The sequence below is a fragment of the Nestor notabilis genome, unplaced genomic scaffold (assembly GCF_000696875.1).
Source record: "Nestor notabilis isolate BGI_N333 unplaced genomic scaffold, ASM69687v1 scaffold4268, whole genome shotgun sequence".
In the NCBI taxonomy this organism is placed as follows: Eukaryota; Metazoa; Chordata; class Aves; order Psittaciformes; family Psittacidae; genus Nestor; species Nestor notabilis.
This window is the reverse complement of record NW_009940595.1, coordinates 2,453-29,091: the sequence shown is the minus strand read 5'-3', so window position 1 is coordinate 29,091 and position 26,639 is coordinate 2,453. Positions and strand designations below refer to the sequence as shown.

General features: G+C 38.0%; 1 protein-coding gene across 1 annotated transcript in view; it reads right to left on the bottom strand.

Annotated features, from left to right (window-relative positions):
• Positions 1 to 24,393, bottom strand: part of LOC104410308 (glutamate receptor ionotropic, delta-2-like) — a gene marked incomplete at its 5' end in the record, with an annotated part of 299,373 nt that extends 274,980 nt beyond the window's left edge. Inside the window, 3 exon segments of the mRNA XM_010020436.1 lie at positions 7,172 to 7,246; positions 7,248 to 7,378; positions 24,109 to 24,393. Coding sequence (XP_010018738.1) covers positions 7,172 to 7,246; positions 7,248 to 7,378; positions 24,109 to 24,393 — 491 coding nt within the window.
• Positions 24,394 to 26,639: the final 2,246 nt, after the last annotated feature.

The window sequence follows — 26,639 nt, the reverse complement described above, 5'->3', positions numbered from 1 at the left end:
TCCTTTAAGCCTCAAGCTCAGTTTGCAGCTATAAATTCTGTGTTTAATGTTGAAGAAAGACAAAAAAAGAAGATACATTTCATTACATGTATATTAACATTAACAACAACAAATTACAGTGGAGCATGTCGAACAGGATTTATTCCACCACAAGCTATGATGTAGAGAATAAGCTCAAAAAAGGCAAGTATGGTCTACAGGAGTGTGCAGGTCTAAAAAGCTCAAATACTTTTCAAAAAACAACTGGTGAGAAAGGTAATTTTAAAGATCAGAGCATTCAGCTTACTTATAAGAAAGACAAAGGAGCAAACAGCCATGAACAGTGCAAGATCCGGTTTTAGCCTCTGAAGACCAGCTCTCCTAGATAAATTCCAGTATAATCAATATATATATCGTTATGATAAAATGATACGAAAAGGAGGTAAAAATAGCATTAGGCAAGTTCATACGGCTGCTGCTGATCCTTCACCTTCATCACTGACATCTAACACAGAACTGCTTAAACAACTCCTGCCTTTAGAGACTTCAGACTTGTATTTTATGTAAATAGCATTGTTTAAAAATTCCCAGAGATCACGAATAAATTCTTACAAAGAAAAAATACTGAAAAATCTGAGGGAAATAATAATTAATATCTGCATAATGGAAAAATTACCTTTTTCATTATTATTAGCATCAACTAACTACCAGCTACTGCCATATTCAGCAGTGCCCAGAAAATTATGATGTACATACAAATGTGCCAAGCCATCAAGTCACCTAATGGGATATGCAACAGGCTTACCATGAGACCTGTGGTAGCTTTTCCAGTCCATCACCGGATCAGTACACCACTGCTGAATTCAATCGACAAATTCTTTCTTGTCCTATCTCCAAGATGCCTTATGAAGAAGAAACTCCTCAGGCAGTAGAGTTAATTTTAAAAAAAAACATGAACCCAGGGTAGGTTTTAAATGGTAGATGAATATGCTTTTACTTTTGCAGGAAACATACGGATGTACACAAAATAATGTTACTATTTAGCTCTTATGCACTATACAAAGGTATGCAAGCATTACTCTTCCTTTTATCTAGGGAAAAGTAATGAAGTGTGATTAACAAGTGTATCACAGAAGAAGAGAAACCAGCTTTCCTAAATCCCAGTTTGATGACTGCTCCTGAATGTACCTGGGACTGGCAGTCCATGGCACACATGTAAAAGGCAAACCAGCAGATTTTAAATGGCAGAAGATCAAAAGCTCAGATTTACAAGATTTTCAAGTAACTAATAGCTGAGCTACAGGTACAGCCGTGAAACAGATAGAGGCAAGGTACTATCCAGCATGTGCAGTTAAGGGATTAGATGATAATTTATTCTCCAAAGCTAAGTATGTGGACTTGATATCTATGTGGAGTCTTCCACCTCTCTCTGCTATGTATGTTATCTGTTCATATCTGAACAAAAAAACACTGAACAAAACCCATCTGCTTCTAGTGGAAACTATGGAATTTTTGCCACAGGTTTCAGTGGAAGTAGCGCCCAGGTGGATTGGATTCCTCCTATTGTCAGCTGCATTCACTTCACCTTTGTACACACATGCCTATATATACATTTCTATATATGTCTGTAGATTATGCTTTTGACTAAAACCAGGATAATTTTCTTTATTAATAAAGAGAAGAATAAAAGAGTTAAATCTCAGTGTAGCATTCCTTAGGATACATGTAAAACCCAATGTGCATAGCATCACAGAATAAAGTATAAAAAAACCAAAAAAACAAAAAAAAAAAAACCCCAACAACAAACACACCCCCCCTCCAAAAAAAAAAAACCAACAAAAACCAAACAAACAAAAAACACACAAGAAAAAAAGAAAAGACTGAGCTTCCATGAACTTTGGACACACGAAGGCTGAATAAACCTTGTGGAGAAAAAGTTGAGTAAAACTTTCCTAATTCACAGCAAATAAGTTGTTTGATGAAATAAGCCTGTGTAGAGTGCTATGTAACACTAAAGCAAATCCCTGTCACAATCTGCAATTTGCTGCATGATCAGATCTAAAGCTAAAACCTGATAAACTAATAACCATGTCACTATATAGAAAAAAAAGGTATTTTTTCAAATACTTAACTTTAAAATGACCTGTTATTTTCAGTAGAGGACTAGTGATAAAATAAATAGCAGGACATGTGCCACCAGGAATAATCTTATTTCACAGAATAAATCTTACTCCTTATCCTATTCATAGTAACCATTAGGAAAAACATGGTGAAGGTTCAATAACATAAGGCATTTTTAAACTACATTTGCTCCTAACACATTCACCTTCTCTTTTTCACTTGCCCGGTATATTGCAAGAACTCTGCAGTACTTCATTTACATTCTTTATTCTATTTTACCTGTCTATTTTAATATTTCATTTATAAAGTGTTATTTTATTCATGAAAGTAGTAATGTAGCTTCTCTTCATTCAAGGTAACCTTATTTTAGTACTGTCCCACATCAGCCTGGGTTAGAAAAAAAAATACAGTTCAATTCGCCAAAATCATGTGTAGTAAATCTTACTAATGCCTAAAAGCTACATAATTTTAATTTTCTTTGAAAATTAATATCAACAAATAAAATGGTATCTATACAGGTTGGTACAATAAACATGTCTGCATATACATGGTCAACATACAGGACTTACTGCTAAACCTCTCAGATTTGGCAGCTGCTAGTTTTGTTGAATTTTGATACATTTTAAATAACTACAACCCAGCTCTGTGATGCATGGCAGCTTAATTTCAAATACCTGTTTAACAGTAAATATTGCCAATATCTCTAGCATAATCACTCGCATGCAAGAAGTCCTGACATTATGAGTCTCAGTAGCTTCAAGTTGATTGCAGAATGAAGCCTTTGGAATAATAAAAAGTTAATACTTTTAATTACACAAACATATAGTGTGCAGTGACCTGAAAAGCAGCACTCTCTCCAATCTGGGAACTGACAATGCTCACTGCATTGATGGCTTGAAATGGTCAAGTCCTCACAACAGCCTTGCTGGTTATACACATTGCCAGTGCCCTGAATTTCTGCTAGAAAAGCTGTTGAATCTTGATGCTTCAGTTAAAAAGTGTTCTCACCTCTTTCTCTAAGAGATCACTGCCCCTGCAACAGAACCAAGGGACCTAGCAAGGGGCATCAAGGTGTACAGTCACATCTGCCACTGGGGTGGTAATCCCTCCATTGAGGGGAAGAACTGACAGTTGAACATCGTGGCACAATGTCTTCAGCGCCTAGACCAAGACCTCACAGAGCTTGGCTGTCAAAACTCCAGCAAAATCCCTGGCTGATGCTAAGGCTCTTTCGCCCACGTCTTACTAGATTTTCAACGTGTAAAGTCTTCTGCTAATCAACACAATTTTCCTCTATATGTAAGAAACTGAATCAGCTGCAGCATCCCTCACTTGCAGTCTTGTTATCAGATCCTGGAGTCTTTGCACAGAATACCACATTCATATTTCTGCACACAGCTGATAAGGTAGTTTCCTTAGTGAAACAGAAATAAAGTTGTAAGCAGAGATGTCCTGACAGCATACTGACCCAAGTGAGAATACCTGGCTTGCTTCCTGAAGTCTTGTTTCCCTACGTTGTTTTGTCATCCCCAGAACTTCTGCTGCAACCTGAGTTTCCTGGCCTGTTCCTCTTACTACCCAGCCTTCTCACACTAAGCTTTGGAAATCCTTGTTTTGCAAGGCAGGCTCAACACAGAAGGTGGCTTCTCTCTACCATTTCCTAAACCTTTTCTAGTGTTGTTTTGTGATGCCTTTCTGACAAGACTAACAAGGTGACAGAGACTTTCTTGGCCAAAAGGGTCCCTGCTTTTTTGCACCAGGTTATTTTTAATGCTTTTGTATTCTGTCACTTGACCCTGGATTTTTGCTCCAATGCTGAGCTGACAAGGACATCTTATTCCTTTTTCTCTATTTGTCTTCATATCCTGCAAGTTCATCAGAGATCAAAAGAACATGTGCAAAAAACCCCCAATGCCCAAAATAAAAAAAAACAAGTGGCACACTGTTCACATCAGTCACCAGTGCTGCCAGAGAGCATAGCAATTTTTGTGCAAGATGGGTGACTCCAAAGTGCTTTTCGGTAATCACAAAAGTTTCTGTGGAAATATTTTGCTTCATCTGTGGGACTTGGGTGATTATTTGAGGGTACATAAAGGGTACAGAAAAATCTCAACCTACGGGGGGGGGGGGGGGGGTGGATAAAAAAATAAAAAAAGAAAGCACAAGCCACCAGTATATTCCTGGCATGGCATTTTCCCAGATGCTGCCACAAACTGATCTGGGAAGAGGTCCCAGTCTCTTCCAGCTCCATACATCCACACCCCTTACTCTCACTAAATGTCACTATTTCAGCAGAACTTCCACCTTCTGCCCCTTCATCCCTAGCTCAAAGCAATGAAGGACATTAGAGAATTTGGCTAGACCGTCTCTCTCATTTTACATTAATCCTGTAGTGAGTAAGAAGAGATGCTGTGATACCTGCTCCCAATGTTGTACAGAGGGCAAATTAATACATAATACTTAAAGAGAAGGTGGGTTTTATCTCTACAGGCAGAACAGTGTATTTACATCTTAATCCCCATTTTCTTGAGCACATAAGTATAGATCTCATCTCTGCGAGGTTTAGAGATGCAAAAGCTGGAAAGAAACAAGTGATCTAACATAAAAAGGCAATGCTGCTTAAAAAACAATATCAAAATTAAACCCAATATTCTTACTTAAAAATAAGAATTTCAGAGAATTGGAGCAGAGATAAATTCTACCACAAGGAGTCTCCAATTTACAGACTGCCTATTTACACAGGCCAGTATCTGACTATTTACTCTGGAAAAGTTGTTACTTGCATAGTAATCAAGCCTACGCTTACTACAGCTGTTGCAGAGTGAATGAACCCTCTTCTCAGACAAACAATGAGGGGGTTCAGCCAAATCAGCTGTCTAAGAGGGACCAAAGCAGCAGAGACTATATGAGGTCTGGGGAAAGAGGCTGACAGCTGAATCCAACTAGGCAGCCAAAAGCATCTTCTGGGCAGAAAGGCCACAAAAGACCCAAGGGCTTGTCTCCACAAGCAGTTATTTCTTATTAACTTCTTCAAGTTTACATGCTAAATCTACCAGGTTAAACTGAATTTCCAAGTTAAACTAATCATGCACAAGGCAGAGTCTTTGGAATAAGCATGTCTACAGTTGAACTGTTAGGAATATCTTAACCCATTGTCAGTCCATAGGCTTTCTAACTTGTTTGTCCATAGAGTACAGGTGCTGGTTCAACTGCAAAATGACAGTCTTTAATATCCAGTGGCAAAGCTATCCCAGCAAATTTCTCGTTGCACAGACACTGAGTGTTGGAGTGCAGTTGTGTAGTTCATTCCACACCACCAACAGAAATGAAGTACAGCAGTAATCATATTTCTATTTGAGTAACTCTTCCTTTTGAGAGGCTCCTGCTGTCAGCTTTACTAGTCACACACCATGCTCCAAATAAATGCTGTTATGCTGGCAAAACCTGTAATTGATGTGAGACATTCTCTTTGAACCCCACTCGCAAAAGAAGATAATGACATTTCCTGGTAGTCTTACAGACTCCAGGGAAGGAGAAACATTGAGAGTGCTTGGTTATTAGGGGTTTTTTTGTGTGTGTGTTTGGTTTTGGATATTTAGTTAGGGAGAGGGATTGTAGGTTTGGATTAGTTGGAGGGTTTGTTGGTGTTTTTTGGGGGGAGAGAGGATTTGAGTGGCTAATGCCAAAGTGACAACTCTGAAAGAAACAACTTACTTTCTTGACAACATACTTCAAAAGATGACAATGACTTTGTTACTATGCTTGAATGTGTAAAAATAAATGATGAAGTGGTGGGGTTTTTTTTAAAGAGTGTTTTTCTTGAGGAACAACAGGAGTTGTGTTCGCTAAGTTATTGCAGCTAGAGCCCTGAACCCTCCTGCTTTGAGGTTGAAATGTGAAATTTCTTATGGAAAAATAAAACACTTGAGACTTGGGTGATGAAAACAGTGCAGAACAATCTAAAACATGCCCACAAACTGTTTACATCTTAGAATGCACTGCAGACATTTGGCTAGAGCTGCAACCCGTCATTTCTCTTAATTAACAAGCTTCAGTGTGTAGTAAGGACAGCAGACTGCCTAGCCAAATAAACAACAGGAAAAAATACCAACCAACCCCAAAAAGAAACAAAAAAGCCCTCTTCTAACTAATGTTCCTAAAAGGCATTCATTTGTGACTACATATGCAGAGTTAGTTTTTAAGCCTCAATTTCTGAAGACCTTGGCAACAGGAAAGCATAAAAGTAATGTAAGTTACATATAGATGTAAAGAGAAATTATTGCAGAGAGAAAGTGTATTTCTGTAGCACAGAAAACAAACTCGTTTTTAACCATTGGTTGATGATGAAGTGTATACACACATGTGTAAAACCATATCTGAAACAGCACAGTACTGTGTAAAAAGAACCATGCTACTAATAAAAAAAAATACGTCATAATCGAATGTGATACGAGTCTTCTGTTACTAAATCCTGAAGAGGATTTAAAAATTCTGTGCATATTGTTTGCAGTTTTTGTTTAAATACATAAGCACAACTGTAAGCCCATTGTCTTAAATTCTTCATTCAGATCCAGGCCTTCCTAAATTCCATTACTCAGTAACGTATGTAACAGATCCTTATCAAATACTATTTAAATAAAAATTGAAATGCCAATTAGGTAGACACATTTTATCCAGAAATACATATTATATATATTCATATAAATAATAATACAATTGTCACTTGTAAACATTTTTTAGTGAGGGACACAATGAGCAAAGAAATAGCAATATAATATCCATAAGCCTTAGCAGAAGTTGGAATGCTGATTCTTCTGCATGTTTCCTAAGTGCTTTTGCTCATGCAGAATGTAGCTATACTGCTTAGTGTGTACACTGATGAGCATAAAGACATGCCCTTGCATGATGATCTTTGAAGTGAAAATATTTACATTCTTAGTTGGAGTTTTTGTTTGGCTGTTTGGGTTGGGTTTTTTTTATTGTTTTTACAAAGTCAAATAAACTGAATCTTTTGACAAACAGCTATAGTCTTGGTCATCAAAACACGAAGTTACCAGTGATAAACACATACCTCTGTTATGAATGATTTGGCTGTCAAGGGGTTCATTATAAGAATAGCCCGTCTCAGAGTATCCCGGTAGCGGTTTTAGTTCTTCTATTCGCATAGTGGCAAAGAGCCCCGTGATCATTTTATTGATGTTGTTTTCTACTTTCTGCAATGCTACATCCATTCCCTGTTGAGATACTTTGTCCAAAAACTCTTGTATTCCACGGATATCTAGGCAAATCAAAAGCCAAACAAGATGTTAATTAGTAAGTGGGGAAAAAAAGACACAAATAACTGCTCAATTCATCTCACAGAAGTGTTTAGTTCAGTGTCAGGTAGACAGACCCCTTTGGACTTTAACTTAATATTCACTGGAGCTCTTCCTGAGCTATGCTCATACCATTTTTTAATGTACTAAAAGAGGAGAAATGGCCACACATCAGCTACTGTGCAAAGGAACCACTAGAAAACAAGCCTACAAATATTTCTAGTGTGTTTAATTTGTTCTTTCAATCACCACACTTGTTCCTCATTTTTCTTAAAGGACTGACTTCCGTGTTAAAATCCATAACGAGCAGTGAAGCTATGATGACTGTATGATGACAGTGCTCCCTTCTAGTGAGGGTTGTTGGAAGGGGAAGAACGGTAGGAAGCAGATTATTTTCTTTTGAAGGACTCAAAACTATGCAACATTAGGTAGTTCAATGTATCTAAGTGAAGCTTGGGGCTGTTCACTCATCCAAAAGTCTTAATGTTGTTCTAAATTGCACAGCTGTTTATTTCCTTCAAAACCAAAACAAAAACCAGATCTATAGTTGCAATAGTACTGCCTGCCATCATGTGGTACTGCCGCTGCTGGTGGAAGTTAACAAGTTCTTCCATAGCAAAATGCTCTAATAGAGCTTTCTGGCTAATTCTGAGTAACTCCTTCTTTAAAAATCACTTTGAAGAATTGATCAGCAAAATACTGTATTCACCAGGTAGCTTGTAATATCTTTGATGTCCCCCAAACTGAAATGACTAGGTATCCTTACACTGTCGTGCTGGTCCTTTGAAAGGCCTTTTCCAGTAGTGAATTCCACAAATGCAAAGAAAAAGCTTGATTCCCACACCCCCCACAACCCCCCTCCCCGCTTTTTTGAATGGTTTTATCTAAATCCCCGAACTTGAAGTTTAAATTTAAAATCATTCAATGACTTCGTAATTTAGAGTAGGGCCTCCTCGACCTCAGGAAAATCCCTCCAGCCTCAGGGAGTCCTCACTGTCTGACCCCTACACACCACTGCAGGTTCTCAATGTTTTTTCTGCAGCTAAGTCACCAGTTCCCTGATACGACTCCTCTCCACGGCACTTGCTCAGACCTGCTCTCCCAGGGGACATTCAGCAGGGCATCCTTCTTTCCCTGCTGGCATGCCAGCCTCCTGCACACCCATCCAATCTCATTTACAGGAGCAAGATACAGCCTTAGAGCCAACAAAATAGACAATCTCTGACACAGGCACTAGTTATGTGGGGGAGAGGGAAGTGCAAGGAAGGAAACCAGTAACCCACCACAGAAAGAAATTCCTGAAGAAACATTTCTTTAAAAAGAAAGGTTTCTCAGGGTTTAGGGGGCATTCATGGTTAAAACTCACCCAAAAAGCATTTCTCACGTTAGAATACCAAATCTGGTCTCTCCTTGGTATGTGGTGTTCAATCCCACCCCTGGGGGATTGCAGTTCCTGCTCTGATTCCCTCCTACATCCTTGGTGCTTTGTCAGTCCCTTGTCTTCCAGGGGAACAGTCAGACCTGAGGCCACAGGCTGATTATGTGTCTTTCTTCATGAAATACCTTATATTTAAGAAAGCTCCCAACTAGATTTTCATAACGGCTTGTCTACTCTAAGATCTTTCAATCTCACCTATCATCTTTCCTACTCTCTGCCCTTATACCTGGGAAAGGGGGAGGGGACGGAAGCTCTATTTCATCCTGACATAGAATGAGTAAACATAGGATGAAGAAGCTCAAAACGGTTCATACTACTAGAAGCACTTTAGGTGCAGTTGGCCTATGATGTGAAAGGACAGCAAAATCTGGAAAATCAGACTGAAAATAGACTGGAAGAATGCTTGAGCATGATAGACTCTAAGCCCTAGAAGAGCTATTACATGAACAGCCATATGTCAGGAAAGGGCTTTTGGCTGGCCCTTAGGATGGTCTATTTTGCAGGTGATACAAGTGACACAGCACTGGTACACTGTGATAATAGCTCAGGGTAACCCCAAAGCAAGCCACAGAGAATAGAGGAGCATGTAGCTATTGTTTACTTTATCAGGATTGCAGTAGCTACCTTCTCAGGGGTACACTGACAGGTGACAGCTTTTAGAAGAACTAAAGTTCATTTTAAGATCAGAGGAAATAATTAAAATACCTGAGCTAGAAATGTTTTCACCAACTTTGCTGGGAAAACTGCACCAAAACTAAATTTAAGCTTTCCCTTTTCCAAGCCCAGCAAATACTCTTTTTACTGAGTTACGCATTTGAGGATTTGGGAGGGCCCAACATACTCTGAAAGTTTAAAGGTTCTGACAAACACCAGTGATTTTGGCATTTGACTTCAGGTTAAGGCAAAATAAGATACCTGGGTAGTTCTGTGTTTCACAGAAGTCCAACTGGTCCTATCAAAAAGATCTGAGGCTTAGATATTCACACTCTGATTAGCGTATTTCCAGCCACAAACAGTTCCATAAGGAAAACTAAGGTCTGTCTCCACAGAAAACGCTCTGCCTGTCTTCCCAGGAGAGATGTACTCACTAGAGAGTGTTACAGGTAACCATCCTCCTCCAGCACCAGATTACTGAGATACTTCAAATTACAAAGAAATAACCACGTAAGAGCTTATAATCAAGCAGTCCACAAAAATAATTCAACAGGGTTAGCCTTGGAAGTCGGACTGTCACAATTAGAAAGTTGGGTCTCTTATCTAAGTGCTCTAAAATACCATGAACTGGAAAGAAATGGTATTTTAGGTGTTTAAGATATTCTAGGCATTCAGCACTGCAACCCCATTCTTCAGACACTGCTGAAATACCAGTATTACTAAACACTTGAAGAATAGTTTAAACATGAATACATGCTTACCCTAAAAATAAAGTTCCATAAGAGAATCAGATACTAATTACAGCTTCTATTTAATATCTAAATCAGGAAAATTAAATTCAGTCTAATCAGAGATGTTAGAATTTTTTGGCACTTTAAATACCAACAAGATTATTTGAACTACTACAAATGTGCCTAGATTTATGCAAATGATAAAATAACTTCTTCCCACTTTAACCCCTTCAATTCTAATGTTCCTGAGGCTCACCACTCAGAACTACTCAACATCTAGACAAATGGAATAAAAACCTGGGTAAAGCTGACCAACTGGAGTCAAAATTATTGTGGTACAAGCAACACATCTAGATAGGATCTAGATACACTATCAAAATATCAATGGGAAAAGTTACTTAGGCTATGAAAGACTTTTCAAAACCTTAAATTCTATAGCATAAATCCACATATTTTTCTCTGTCACCAGAACAGGTTAAGTAGGAACCACCTAAGTTTTATTAGTCCTTTGAAAACAAGATCATTTGGCCTTAGTTTATAAGCACACTGGAGTTATTGTTTGATATTCTGTATAATCTGTGTTGTCCCAGAAGACAGATTATGAGATCAAATGGCTTTGTTTGCCAAAAATATCTGCAAATATAAACAATGCAATAATTATATTGAATCTTAACCAAATGAAGGGACAAAAAGGACAGAGGACTGGTAGTATTCTATAGTTCTACATTTATTATCACTGATACCAGCAGTATGGTATCAGTGTAATATGCTTTCAGGAAATCAACACAATTCTAATGAAAAATATATCAGACCATTCATAAACCTTCTTTACTACTTCTGCCTTTGGCACTGATACAACACAAAGCTGTGGGAAGGAATAAATGCACACTTTGTGTATATCCCATCTTATCCAGTAGAAGAACAGAGGTAGTGGAATGTTCACCTGCTGCTATGAACCAGCAGAGAGCACATAAAAACACCCTGCTATTTAAATGGTATTTAAATCATGATAGTGCTTCCAATATTTCAGCAGCAAGTCACTAGCAATGATCATATTCAAAGTGTATGCCAAAGAACAGATGCTGCCACTGAATGGGCAGCATTATCTTTCCTGTGTGGATTGTCTCAAAGTGGCACATATCCACAGTGCACTGTGGAATCATCTTTCTAATAGATAAACTCCTTCTGCAGAAAAATCTGGCAAGCAACCTGTGTCACAGATGGCTCTGCTGCAGAGACACAGGACTGTTCATGTCTGGAACACAGGTGTTTCTCATCCTGAATTTGCTCGCCAACCTGCTGCCCAGCCAGAAGACGCATTTCTATTTTCTACTTAAATTAGATGAGTCACAGTCATTTCCAGAAACACAGAAGAGCTGCCCATTATCACCAGTATTAATTATATTCCTTGCTGATTGTCCTGGGTTCAGCTATAGCAGTCATTTTTTTCTCCTTCTTAGTAGCTGGTGCAGTGCTGTGTTTTTGACTTTCAGTCTGGGAACAACGCTGATAACACCAATGTTTTTAGTTGTTGCTAAGTAATGTTTACTCCGACCAAGGACTTTCTCAGTCTCATGCTTTGCCAGAGAGGAGGGGAAGCCAGGAGGAAGCAGAGACAGGATACCTGACCCAAACTGGCCAAAGGGGTATTCCATACCACAGCACGTCATGCCCAGTATATAAACTGGGGGAGCGTTACCCAGAAAGCCCAGATCACTGCTCGGGTCGGGCTGGGTATTGGTCAGTGGGTGGTGAGCGGTTGTGTCCTCTCCCCTTGTTATTCCTCTTATCATTATTATAGGTGGTAGCAGTAGTGGTTTGTATTATACCTTAGTTACTGGGGTGCTGTTATCTCAACCCGTGGGAGTTACATTCCTCTGATTCTCCTCCCCATCCCTCTGGGAGCGCAGGGAGGAAGGATGGGAGGGAGTGAGGGAGTGGCCGCGTGGTTCTGGGTTGCCACCTGGGCTTGAACCAGAACAGTTTCTTTTGGCGCCCAAAGTTACCACACAGAGACAGACCAATGTGAGAGCCAAAGCTGCTATCTCCCCTCCTAACTCAGTGTCACTACTGACTAGTATTACGTTTTCTGGTTTTTTTTTCACTGGAAACCCATCACTTCCATTCTACACGTGTGCACAAGAACATAATACCATTCTGCAGTCAGATACTCAGCATCAGCTATATGGTTAAAACAGGCTGGAAATTTAAAAGAAACATCACATTCTCAACCAAAACTGTGGCTGATTTAAGTGACTGTGAAGTTGGCTTGGAAAGTGTAATAAACGAAGAGTAAGGCAAGCAAAATTTATCAAGGATTTTATCAGAAATTACCTTCCCTAACTACCCATACATAACCATGCCACCACAAGGCAGAGGTCTGTATGAAGGCTTTATAGTCTACACTGATGGTGCACAGAAGGTTCAATACTGGACGCACCGGACTGGTTGCAGCCACCGCTAAGGTGTGTGAGCAGAGCATCCTGCATGGGTGAGCACCAGGTCTCCTAAGATCTCAAGACCTGACTGATACATTCAAATGCAGGTACTCAGCATAATACTAGGCAAGCTGAGATCTGAGTCAGGTGCCAGCTTTACTACAGACTTATCATTACTGTGTCAGTTACTATGGAATTGACCTAAGAAAGAAAGGAAATGAAGTGCAAGTCAAATCAAATGCAAGCATCTAAAGTCACACAGTCTTTTCATCAAACAAGTTCTCAATATTGGAGAAACCACAAGAAACAGGGAAGTATCTTAAATGCTGTTGCAGAGCATGACCAGGGCAGAGCTAAGCATCCTTCACAGACTACAGATCCTATACCTAAATCTCCTTAAATGACCAACACAACAGCAACACTCAAACCTCACCTTAGAAAAACATTAGCACCATTTAATGGAAAGCTCAGCAGCTGTGTGGCAGAAAATATGCACAGTCAGGTGATAGGGAAAAGGAGCCAGCGTTTTCAGAGAGAGAAGATTCAAAATCTGCAGCTTTCCTCAATACCAGATTACAGGAGAAATTGCATATCCGCTCTCTTTTCATTGAGGTCTTTACATTGCACATATGACTTCCATGTCCTGACCTTAGTATTAAATAAATTCAAAGTAGTCCTTCCACAAGGGTTTATTTTTGATCACCTGATCAGATTTTCCTCTCATTTCTTCTCTCTGGTCCTACCTAACTTTCCTTTGCCATCTCCATTTCTATGCAGAGGAATAAATAATTTCAGAGGGAGCAAATCCCCTAAATCCATCTTGGGGAAAGTCTAATGATCAGGATAGCCTAGAACAAAACATGCTGGGGTTCAGGCATGTCATATAGGAAAACCAGTATGCACACACGTACAGATTTTATAAACTGTACAAAAAGAGCAGCAAATAATAAACAACTCACATGCTAAGTACCTCTTATGCCCTGATTAAAAACGAGAAATCTAAGAATTAGAAGCAGATGCAAAGTTTCTAAAAAATTTTCTGATCACACTGTCGCCATGAGCAGAGAAAGATGGCACTCTTCACTAGCAGTAATGAATTAATCCATCCACCTCTATCACTGTATTCCATCTAAATTACAAGGCACTCAACTCAGCACTTTGGTTATCTCAACCCTGGTTTACAGTTACTAGCTCATCCTCCCTCTGATACCATTTCAGATCTGAGAACATTTTTCTCACAGTATCCAGATGATGCAGCTGTGGCAGTAAAGGTGAATGCACCTGTCATAAATATTCACTGGCTCATTTACACAAAAGAACACTTTATTTGCACAGTTGATGAGAAAAGCCATTGTATAACAAATGACACTATTCAAATTCTTATCAAGAAAGCTTTGTAAGTCTAGCACAGTGATTCTTCCTTTCACAATGATGGATAACATGACAGCAACTGTTATTTATGGAAATGCACTGTACAAAAGAGAGATGTGCAGCTCTAGCCAGACTCTGATGATGCCAGTGCTCTGCTTAAAGCCTTGAGCAAAGTGTTTGCATTCCTGTGCACATGTTGATATTTATTAACATGGTTAAGATCGACACTGAGAAAAACAACAATTTAGCATGATGATTCAATAACAGTCCTTCATACAGCTTTCACAGCAGTGGGATTCCTTCTCATTAGTCAGCTTATATGTAATTCAGCAAGCCTCCAAAGCAAAACAAAGACAGTAAGAAGCCCCCAGATCTACATAGCTTTCATATTAGCATGTGGGAATTGAGAGGGAGCAGTTACCTGAACTGTTTCAGCTGGATAATCTAGGTTCAGAGACTATAGCAGCAGTCAAATTCATAAGTAAATTCATGCTCAAATGTTTAATTACATATGAAGTCTTCTTTGTATTATCAAAATTTCTAATTAGTGGAACCTAATAAGTAGGGATGACATTTCTTGGGGGAAATTGAAAGTCTGTAAATGCTAATACTGACTGGCTTTCCCCTCCCTTGCTTGCAACGTCCTGAAATTTCACGCGTCAAAAAAAAAGAGACAAATTTTCTCAAATTTCTTAACATCATAAAGAAAAAAGAAAAATATACTTTCTTGCCATTGTTCTATTCCAAACCATAATAAACCCAAGTAATTTCAATTTTGTTTGCTGTGAACTATGGTGGCACTGCTGAAATACCTGCAATCCTTATTTTAATGGATCATCCAAGTGTCATTTACATTAACTTTTTGTTCATGCCATATGTCAATGATTAGAGATTACCCTTTAAATATGAAAAATCTGTACAGATAGTCTCAAGTAGATGAATCAATGCTGGGGGGAGACATATCAACTTTTTCAGTTTTCAAATCATGCAAGACTTTAAGTTTCCAACTTTACTGGTGATTGACACAAGATTTTTCCTTTGACTTTCTCTTTTTTAACTTGAAAGAAGGAAAAAAAACCCAAAGGATGAAAACAATAAATCAAATTGAAGCTAGAACTAATCCTTAAGAGTATCAGCTGCTACCTTAGCTTCTCAGAAATAAAAAGGGAGTCAGACTGATTACCCCTCACTCGTGGAGGTTGACAAGGCAATATGTTCTATAATCACATAATTTTGAATGTGTAACCTGCTTTCTATGTCTTCATTCAATTTCTTCTTACTACAGTTTGCATTAGAGATTTCCAAAAGGTTTCTAGGAGTTGTCTTCGAGCAAAACAACTTCTCGCAGAGAAATAAATCTTCCCTGCTTAGTGCATCCAAAGATGATAATGGTTTAGAGTGTAGTGTTGTTTAACTTCAGCATTTACTCTCCTTAAAACCACACCAAACTTGAAAAATTGTACTTCAATCCTATACAACTGTACAACAGAGCTCTATACCTCTGCCTAGATATACACCTTTATTTAATAACATGTAATCTATGCTTCTGTTTGTATGATAAAACAACTCTTCTTGTAATCACTACTGCTCCCAGTTGGCTTTCATAAGCAGGAAAGGCTATGCATTCGCTTCCAAGTAGGTGGCAAGGAACAGTGAAGTGAGTGTCCTGGCAGGCTTCCTGGTAATAAACCAAGTGTTACTATGTGTGTTATAATCTTATTTCAGACAATTTTTTCTCTTTGCATCACTCTGCTCTGCAATAATGTTTTCAGTTGATTAAAAGTTTATACTAATGAAACAGGAGTATGAGTGGACTGATGCTGTGAAGAACATAAGCTATGAAAGCCATGTTGATAAACTAAGATTTAGAAATATTGTATTAAATATTTTCTAGCTTCTTCCTGTCTGTGCTTTCTCTTTTTCTTGACTGGCTAGAACTCTCAGAAAGAAATTTTCTTTTTCGATTTATGATACTATCTGACATTTATGATGTTATTATGCTTAAAGCATGCCTTTTTTCCAGTGGTGGTATACCTTCTTCCATTAAACATGCAAAGTACTTTGTTTAATAGTTTCTTCATTTGATAACTGTTCATTTATTTAGCTGCCAAAATATCAGCTTACAAACTCCATTTTAATACTTCTGAGAAGATTTTAAAACAATGCCTTGAGAGTTGAAAACTACTTAGGTAGTTTTTTTGCAAATTTTTGCATATTTGCATATATGAAAGAAATCTCATCTCTCTGCAAAGCCTTGAGATAGCACCTCATTTACAGTGATTACCCATTACACTGATATTAGAAGAACATCTACAGTTTTATTTTGACCTCAGGACTATAATTCTAGATATTATAAAAAATTTGGTCTTCCTTCCTTACTAACACAACACAGAGAACTGTCAGGCCAAGACTTTGAATGATTTATCCATTCCATCCTTAAAGACAGCAGTATGAATGAATGACAAACCCTCTCTTACTTTTCTACATGTTCACCTGTAGGTCCTGGAATGCATTTCCCCAACTATTACGTGGTTAAAAAGCAGAAACATGGCCATTGTTCCACTAGAGAAGTTTTATAGAATAGTTCAGTTAGCTAAGAAGTTGGGTAATTCTAAGGTCAACCAAAATGTATATTCCATTCCCAGTGGTAATGTCAACCGGCAAAAGCAAGCTGTTGCAAAGGTTTCACAAACAATTATATCACAGTTAAGTTAGCAGCAGTGAAACATTGAAGTTACACAGATGAAAAATACATGTTCCTTTCCCTATATGGATGACATAATAAATACTAATGAAAAAAAAAGTTTGATAATAAGCTTGAATTAATTATATGTTTATTGAGGCACAGTGAAGTAAATGAGTATGGGAAGTTGGCAAAGAGCCAGATGAGTAATAAACAGTTTTAAGACTGTCTGGAGACAGACTTGAGAATATTATAGTCATTAGGCAGCTGAAAACAGCCCCAGGGTAATTATAAACATTTGCAATCGATTAAAGAGATCATGATTCTTTTATGAATCTTTATTAAACTTGCATTAAGACTTTAAATTATTTGAAAATGTTATGGTTTCAAACACATCTTTGTCAGTGGTCCTCAGATATATGGAAAATGTGTGTGCGGGAAAGTGCCAATGGAAGTACTTAGAATCATAGAACGGTTTAGGTTGAAAGGGACCTTAAAGTTCTAACCCCATTGCCATGGACAGAGGCGCCTTCCACTAGACCGGGTTGCTTAAAGCCCTATCCAACCTGGCATTGAACACTACCAGGGATGGACCATCCACAACTTCTCTGGTCATCCTCCACATTAAAGAACTTCCTAATATCTAATCTAAACCTACCTCCTTTCAGATTAAAACCATTCCTCCTTGTCCTATCACTACTTGCTCTTATAAAAAGCCCCTTTCCAGCTTCCTTGTAGGCCTCCTTTATGTACTGGAAGGCTGCTCTAAGGTCTCCCTGAAGCCTTGCTGTTAACCACAACTCTCCAAGTGCAACCATGCAGCCAATTCCTTACCTACCAAGTGGTCCATCCATCAAGTCCATGCCTCTCCAATTAAGAGACAAGGATATCATGCAGCACAGTGTCAAATGCTTTGCACAAGTCCAGGTAGACAATGTCAATTGCTCTTCCTTTATCCACCAATTACTTACTCTACATATTTTTTAAAAGAGATACAGAGTTCAGGGCCTGTATGTAGAAATGGGCATCATCTCAGAACATAAGCCCTCTTACAAAACAGGAGGCAGCCTCTCTGCAAGCGCCTCAGCCTTTTGAGTTTCAGGTAAAATCCCTTTTCCAGGATTACTAAAGAACAATACTCTTAATCCTATAGCCCTGTACAGAATTCATTTGAAAACAACGACCTTCCTGGGGCAGGATAGGGAAAACGGTCTCTTTTATCTTCTTATTTTCAGAGACCTCTTTACTCAGGCTGGAATCTTCAGAAATACAGATCTCACTGCTTTCCTCCTTGAGACTGTATTTTGTGTTTTTCTCCAAAATACTCCCTCAGATTAAGACATCTTTTTAGTGATGTGACCAGGTACCTTACACCACTGCCCTCTTCCTTTACTGGTGCACAAATAATCTGAAACCCCTGTGCATGCTGATGGACAAGAGGTGAGATCCATGAGCAAGTTTTGTGAGACAGATGCCTCCTAAACTCCTTCCTAGCACTAACCTTCTCCCTTTCCTTTCAGTGAATTCTTCAGTCACTACTTCCACCTCCATTTGCTATGGAAATGCCTCACAGAGCAAATCCCCTTCATAGCCTTAATGCTGGTTATGTTTCATTTCTTCACAAAAGTTAAATTACCACCTAAGGGAATGGCAAATATCTATTGCCAAATATACATAGTATTAGTAGGAAGGTCAAAAAATTGTAAGCAAAGATATCTTAGTCCCAGAATCAGTGAATAGCACATAAATCGACTGATGGTTGCATATCGAAGGCACACTGGACTGAAAAACACAAGGTTAGGCCAGAAACTGGACAGAGAAGCGGGGTTTCACAACTTTTTTTTTTTTCATGTATATAAAATACAGAGGGGTTTTAAGGTATTACTGCCATCACTACAAAAGAGAATAGGAAATAAGACAAAAATCATTCTCCAGAAACAGTCTAATTCCCCCAGCCTTTCCAGAGAACACGTAGAATCTTTCTATCTGCTCTGGAACCAACAAAACATTAAAAATTAATGTTTTCCAACAGCTAGAGTTTCTCCCTTTCATCTTAGAGATGCAGAGATATCTACACTGTAAATTGCACAAAATTCACGATTATGTTCTTGCAATGATTGACTGGTTTCTTTGTAACAAATTTACCACTACAGAAAAGTACCTACGCATTCCTGGAAAATGCAGTGAACTGAAAACTGCCTGAAGACTAAAACAAAAATTACAAAAGCTTGCCCCTTGTTGATACACTACAGAGATAAAACCCAACAATACGCTGGGATTCTAGGTCTATTACTCTGCTTATACAGCCCTGGCTCACACATTATCTCAAATGACTATTTAAATTATTTTCCTCTGCAATTGAACGTCTAAGGGTCTTTTTCTTGCTACTGTTTGGGGACTCCCCTTTGACATATGCCAGCCCATGGATGAGGCTCTTTCAAATGCTGCTTTGATTGCTTTGAACTGGAAATCATAAAGTAAAGAAGTAGTACTTGGCAAAGCTTGCTCACAATGTTTACAGGTGTCAGTGGCTCTTTTTACAAATTTAAACTCTGCAATTTCCAAAGGTATAAGTTATATACTTATAGAGTCCAGCCTGAAAATGCCTTCACTGAAGAGACTGCTGATGGTCCTAAGGAAGAGTTCAGAGACTCAGTGGAGGGACTGCCCAGTCTCTACACCCTCTTTTAAGCAGGAGATGCAGAGCCACCCTCTGCAACACAGTGATCATATGGTTTGAGCTGAGATGTCAAGAATGAAAAGAGTAAGAGCTGATTTGGTGGATGAAATGAAGTAAATGTGGCTTGTAGATATTGTATGGATAGTAATTTTAATAGCAGGTTGAGAAAGGCATCAATTTACTGCATAATTTTGCTGCATTTCATGCCACCTACTCTTTAACTCTGCAAGAAGACTGCTTTTAATGGCATTTGAAGAAGCACAGAATTGTCCTTGAATGCTTTTAATATCTTCATATGAAATTTTCTTAAACAAAATCAGATTTCATGTCCTAGGCAGGTCTTTAATTTGTTTTACCTCAAGGAACAAAACATACTGAATACAAGAAAACTGACTGCAATATTTTCACTGGGAGTTTTATCTAGATCACCCCAGCAGAGAACAAGAATGGGGGGAAGAGACACCTCAACTCATTTGATTTTCACAAGTTCATCTGCATTTATACACTAAAGGTAAAGATGCAATTGTAGTAAATGAAATAAACAAGTTAGTGTTCCCTTTTCTCACCTTCTCACTCATTCAATGTCACTGTTTTTTAGCCTCATATTTATTACAGGCAAGGCTCTACCACTGACATAAGACTATGGTTTTACTGAAATATTTCACTAGTTACTCAGCTTAATTAAGTCAACAGCAACAAAACACTTATTTGATTATAATCAAGGTGCCTTTTGTTTTGTTTTGTGTTAGAATAGTCCTGCTACCTAAAATTTTACTTGGAAAAAACCCATCAATTGACCACAGATGTCGATTATTTCTACATTACTTCTTCAATACCCAGCTGGTTATGACTTAATAAAAGAATTGCTTCCTTCAAAGATTATAACTTTCTTTGTTGGTAGAGAACCTATAAGCAGGCTTGAACCTTCTAGCATTTAGATGGAAAAAGTGTTAAAATGTTAAAATTTAATATACTTGTTTATTTATATTGAAGAAAGAATTTGTGAGTTTTAAAAAGGATAGCATTGAGGAGATAACTCTCAGCCCTGCAGAAAGACACATTTCCAATCATAAACAATTCTTCAACTCTCTGATAATGACAAGGAATCTATGATAGACTGCAAGATAAAAATCAAAATTAATTCCACTAATAAAACTGTGATACTGATAAATTGATACATAAATGGTTGCAGCCTCTTTTAAAGGATCAAGGAATCTGGTTTAGCACAGTATTTACTTTGGATATGAACCCAATTCTACTGAAGGATTTATTTTTCTTAATATGAAAGACATTTTTCTTTCACAGATGAAATTATTAGTGGAAATAATTTCAGTTATACATCTGAAGAATTTTGTTATAAATTGTTACATTAAATCCTTATACAACATAATTTCTCAGAAAGGAGTATTAGAATTCTGCTGGTTTGGAACCAGTCTAATAGCATTTTCATGTTTTCTAACCTACAAAAAAAATTACAACATGGGGAAAAAATACGGATTAACACATATCAGAATCTATATTCCCATTACTTCTGAAGTGCCATTTACTACTATGTAAATGGTGTGTATTATAACTTAATGTTATAATACACACCTTAAGAAGGAAAGCACACACACATACAAAAACAGACCACCAGGGCAAGAAATTGCTCTGCTTGCACAAGCATCAGTTCTGCAGAGGACTGTGTAGAACATATTAATAATGTCTCCCTAATATGAATTTAATTCTAATGCAAGCGTTGGTCTCCCACCTACTTTAATGTTTAATATTAACTTCTACATTAAGATGTCTAATACTAACTGCTGCAAGTAGCTAAACTGAGCAAAGCTTCCAACTAGATTTTGATTTTAGGTCTGTGTGAGCTGAGAAAAGAAATAAATCTCACACTGCAGCAGATCCTCTTAGGAAAGCTGAGGAATGAAGCTGAGATCTTCCAGAGGAAATTACAACCACCCTTACCTGCACTGACACTGATGAAAAGGATGGCTTGCCCCTGGACTTCCATCCCACATCTGCATGCCCAGTCTTGATTTCTAATACAGGCACAGAAGCTAACAGTAATGTTCCCTTCCTCAAGCTCTTCTGGGGTTCTCAGGCCAACTCTTACGCAAAACTCAAACTGATGCTGGTTTGTTTGGTTTCTTTATTTGTTTAGTTTTGGTCTTGTTTTGTTTCTAAATGAATGGCTTCCTCAAACATCACAGAATCACAGAATAATTACAGCTGGATGGGAATGCAGGATGCTGCATAGTCCAATCTCCTGGTCAAAGAAGGGCAAATACTGAATTCAGACTTCTCCACTCTATAATCCATTAACAATCCATTCCAGCTTCTCTTTTCATGCCCTGAATTTCTCCACCCATCCCTCTGTGCAAGACCCTATTCAGTCAATACAGAACCTGGAAAAATGTGCACTGCTAGCATACTGGAAACGCTTTGAGTATATTAATAAAATAGGAGGAAAAAGGGAGAAAGTGACATAATTTGTTAATATTTATAACAAACTCCTGTCAAGATTGCTCTGTAGGGACTGCTAAGAAAATAATGACATCATGGGTATGAGGAAAACTACTGCCATAGATCAAAAACTGGCTAAGAGAATTAAGAACAGGCAAAATACTATGTCAAACCTAACGATTTCACCTGAAACAGGGTAGTGAGGAGTTATAGAGGCATTCCACTATGAGGAAGACGAGGGATTGGAGAGACAGAACAATTCTCAGGGTAATGGAAACAAGAGAGGCCTTGAGCTAGAGACAGTATAACTTCTGCTCTCTTGTTCCTTAGTAGAAGTGGAGGAGAAGATAGGTAAATCAGCAACAAAATTTTATAAAAAACCTGTAGGAAGCAAAAAGAAAATATAGAAACATCTTGCTGCCCTAGGATGGCTGTTGAACTCAAGGATTTAGCTCAATTTAAAGAAACATAATAGCTCTATTAAAAGTTGCAGCTTAATTTAAAACTCAGGTTGCATTTCAATGCTATTTTGTGGTATTAGTCCCAAACTAGGCACACACAAACAAAACCAGACAACGCAAACCCCCCACCCAAAATACCCAAACCACAGAAATGATTAGAAAGGGGCAGACTGCTCAGTATCTACTAAACACAGAAATTTCTTGACACCTTTTCCTGATGTACATGATGTTGACCGCTGATCCAATTCAGATTACCAATCTGTTTTGACCAGTATGGCATTACTTGTAGACTACTGAAGTCAGAACACCATAAAGGCTAGTAGAAAGACTTAGTATCTGCCACATGTCATGTCTGGAGATGATACGTCACTGAATGAGCTACTGGTCTGAAACATATTCTTTGCAGGCAGGCATATGTCTTACATAAGTCACATGCTAGTGAGATTCTTACCCAGAAATCAAGGACAAAACAACATGACGTCTGAACTGCATTCTCAAATTAATAATGAAATCTGGATAATTTAAAACTAATGTTTACAGATATCATTATTAAAAAATATTAATTATATTGGGGGGGTTTAAACTCAAAAATACATGCAAAATGGTATCTTTTAGCTGGCAAGATTGGGGTCTTCATAGGTACACTTGTACTTAAATGCACGAAGTCATAAAACAGGAATAAAAATACTCTGCTGCAAGCTTTTTGGACTGGTTTTTCTGGTGTGTGTTCTTTATCCTATAGCTGGTGCTTTTAGGTGCTGCTTAGTTATAAATAGAAATTTTCCTATTCATCATTTTCTATCATTCTAATTTAAGAATTTATTATGTAGCCAGGAAACAGAAAAATCAATAACATCTGACCTGAATGAACCAGATATTACACACAGCAAATCGCTGAAATGAGCATTTTTCCATAACTTAAAGATTTAACTTTGAAAATAAGTTATAAAATGTTCATCCAAACCAGTCATGATTACTTATGAACTATGGATGTATCTGAAGAAATCAGGTCTGGTTTCAAAGCAATTTTCCATAGAAAACAAGATCATTAGTTAGATAATGCACCTATACTAGAGAAATCTGTCCAGCTCTCCTCTCAGCCGTAGAAAATACCTGTACCGAACTCGGCTGAGTTACCAAGCTGGATGGCACAGCCTTGTGAATGCCACCATGTGTGTCACACCCTATCACACAACCATCAACTCAGCACTTTTCAGGAGCACTGAACAAACTCAAAATAGAAGGAACATTGTCTTCTCCAGGCCCTCCTCTTCAAGTTCTTTGTTCTGCAAAACTAAGTACTCTCTACAAGTTTTATATGTATGAATAGCAGCTCATTCTTGCTGAGGCCTCTGACCTACATTCACCCCTGCTTCAGCTTCTGGCTATCAAATATACATCATCAAGAAGATTCATCGTACAATAAACACTTCTGCAGAATGTAAAATCTCACACATTACCACTTGAATTGCCATATTTCTACAACCCAAAGAACAAGAGAGCTTGCTAAAAACTTTTATGCTTCATAAACACTGGCAGAATAGAAAGCCAGATAAGTTCTCCATTTATCAGCTAACTCTAACAAAGAAATTATCAAGCAAACCTGTAAATGCTGAGGGAGTTTAGAAATATATTTCTCTGAGGTGCTGTGAAATGCTGACAGAACCGTAAATGTTCACAAGCAAAACATAATCTATTGAAAGACTATAAAAATGTAATGTGACTGCTTTCAACAGAATTATGGATTTAATAAAAGTCACCCTGCTAAATAAATACATACCATAGTCGTTATCATAAAAAACAATGAATTTCTGCCAGGCATATTCTGTGACCACCCTGAAGATGACATCATTTAAGTAGACAGGGGGGCGGACGGACAGTGTGTAGTCATCGTTGCGGTTGCTCCTGGTGAGCCCGCAACCGCTTCTCGGCGTTCCTGCTGTTGAGCGCTGGATGAAGAGGTGAGGGATGTGCATGGCATCTGCCAGCGACTGCAGGGATCCTGCTGACGTACAACCAATGGAGCTAACAAGAGCCAGGATGCCTTGGTTCATCAGGTCACAGGCTGTAAGAAAACACAGCAATATTTGAGATGAGAGTGTTTAGTGCATAGGGCCTATTTCACTGTTGAAACACAGACAGTGGGAATTGAAACACAATAGATTCAATCAAGTGAAAAATGGATCAAGTTTGAGCTGTCTTGTGGTGAAAGCTGGAAGACTTCCCTGTCCATCTTGCCCAGAAATTAATTATCCCTTGAAAACAAGACCCACCAGTGTGCCTTTTGAGGAACATTAACTGATTCCAGCTACTGAAGTAGCATGACCACCCAAGGAGATAAGCACTCCTCAAAGTCTAGCACAACTGCTCCATGAATAGGATCTTTGCATTATACAGAGAAAACTTGAAGAAATAAGAGCTCAGGCTTGCTGTCAACTTTTGAAGACAACAGAATATGATTACAGACATTAACTTGTCCAAGAAAAACTGAGTTGCTTTTGGGTTTTAGGGGATATATTTGATAATCTTTTCTAACTTATTCTTTTTCTTAAAATAAATGAAAAAAACCCCAAAGCTAGTCTTATGAATAGCAAAATGTTTTCAAAATTCAGTGAACAATTTCTATAGGTATACTCTCCTCACTTCTGTAAGAAAGGCATGGAGTTGTTTATGCAAAAAAAACACCCTGTAACTTATGGTCCTGTTAATGAGGGTTGAGATACAGCAAATGGTCTGAAGTACAATACCAACGACATCCATATTAATACCAAAGGTGTTTATCATTACTAACATTAATGCAATCAATAATTATCAAATGAATTAATAATGATTAGGTCTGCAGTTCTGAAGGATTGCCATGTGAAATAAAGCACAGTCAAGTGTTTATACTGGGTTTCTAACAGACTTGAGTGCTTGAATGAAGAAACAGCACAGGCTTGTACCATAATTCCCCAGAGCACACCTAAGAGTAAATTTTGAAGTACTCAATTTACCGCTAGCAAAGCTACACCTGCAGTTAACCTGCATTTACACGTGTAATGGGACACTAAAGAGTAATATGTATTTACATATGAATATCTAATACTGAAAAGTGCAATTACTTATTTTGCAGGAATATTCTGAGCACGCAACAGGTGCAGGCAAAACCAAGAAACCCACATGTGAGAATATATTCCCCTAAAAATATGAAAACATATTTTAGTGCCAGACCTGTTGTCTCGTATCATATGGCTCTTACTGTGACTAACGTTTTACTTCGCAAACACTTATTGATCTGAATGGGAATATTTACAGTGTGAGGAATGGAGTTCCACATTCAGGCACATGTGAAGAGTGACTTTGTAGCCAAAGGATAGCATGGGAGTTCATGAATGCAGAGAACTACCTTCTAATGCCAGTGCATTTTTCTTGTTGAGATACAGAGATTTGGAACATGCCACGGTGGATCCCCCAAGCATGCAGATGCTGCTAAGGCCCTGTCTGATGGAAACACTTCTGAATTCCTTCATGCAGATAAATATGGGAAGGCAAGTGTTTCCACAGAGGGGTATCAAAATGTTATGGCTTAGGATAAAGTGTTCCCTCTGTATATGCTGTGAATAGAGCCCAGCTTCTGGGCTTCAGGTTGAAGGCAATACATTTTCAATAACCACAAGTATCCTTTTTCAGAAAAGTAACAAATATTGCTGGTAATTGGCCAAAAAAAAAAAAAAAAAAAAACCAGCATCTCACAAGTTTCTAAAATTCAGAACATTTCAAAACAATCTTATTAGGTATTCATCTTTTATGCTGCTTGTTACCTTCTTCATCATCACTTTCAATGAAGATAAAAGGCTTGTCAAGTTATCTTTGTAGGGAGATGCTGAATCTTTTTTTTGATGTGGTTCTCCTGCACCAAGTCCTGCAATATCTAGGTTGCATATCCCAGTGAGTATGCTACTGCTTGCAAAACAAACTATTTTTAATGATATATTGATCTACCCATCAATAAATACCTGTATCAATATGTCAATAGATATCTTTATAGCTAGATAGTAATAGACAAATAAAATCAATGTTAGGTTTTGTAAAAGCCTGCTTTTAATTAAAGGAAAAATTAAGTCTACATTGCCCTGATGCCACCTATTCAAATAAAATATGTAGTGTAACCCTCCAGTCTGTCAAACACGACTTTTAAAAATACAGCAGAGTCAAACAGTGTTAGAAAAATTGCTTGAAAATGTCTAAATTTCCAGGCACGCTTTCAGACTGAGAATAACCAGTACGTTCCCTGTAATGCTCTGACATGGGAAACATGTTTTTTGTGAAAAT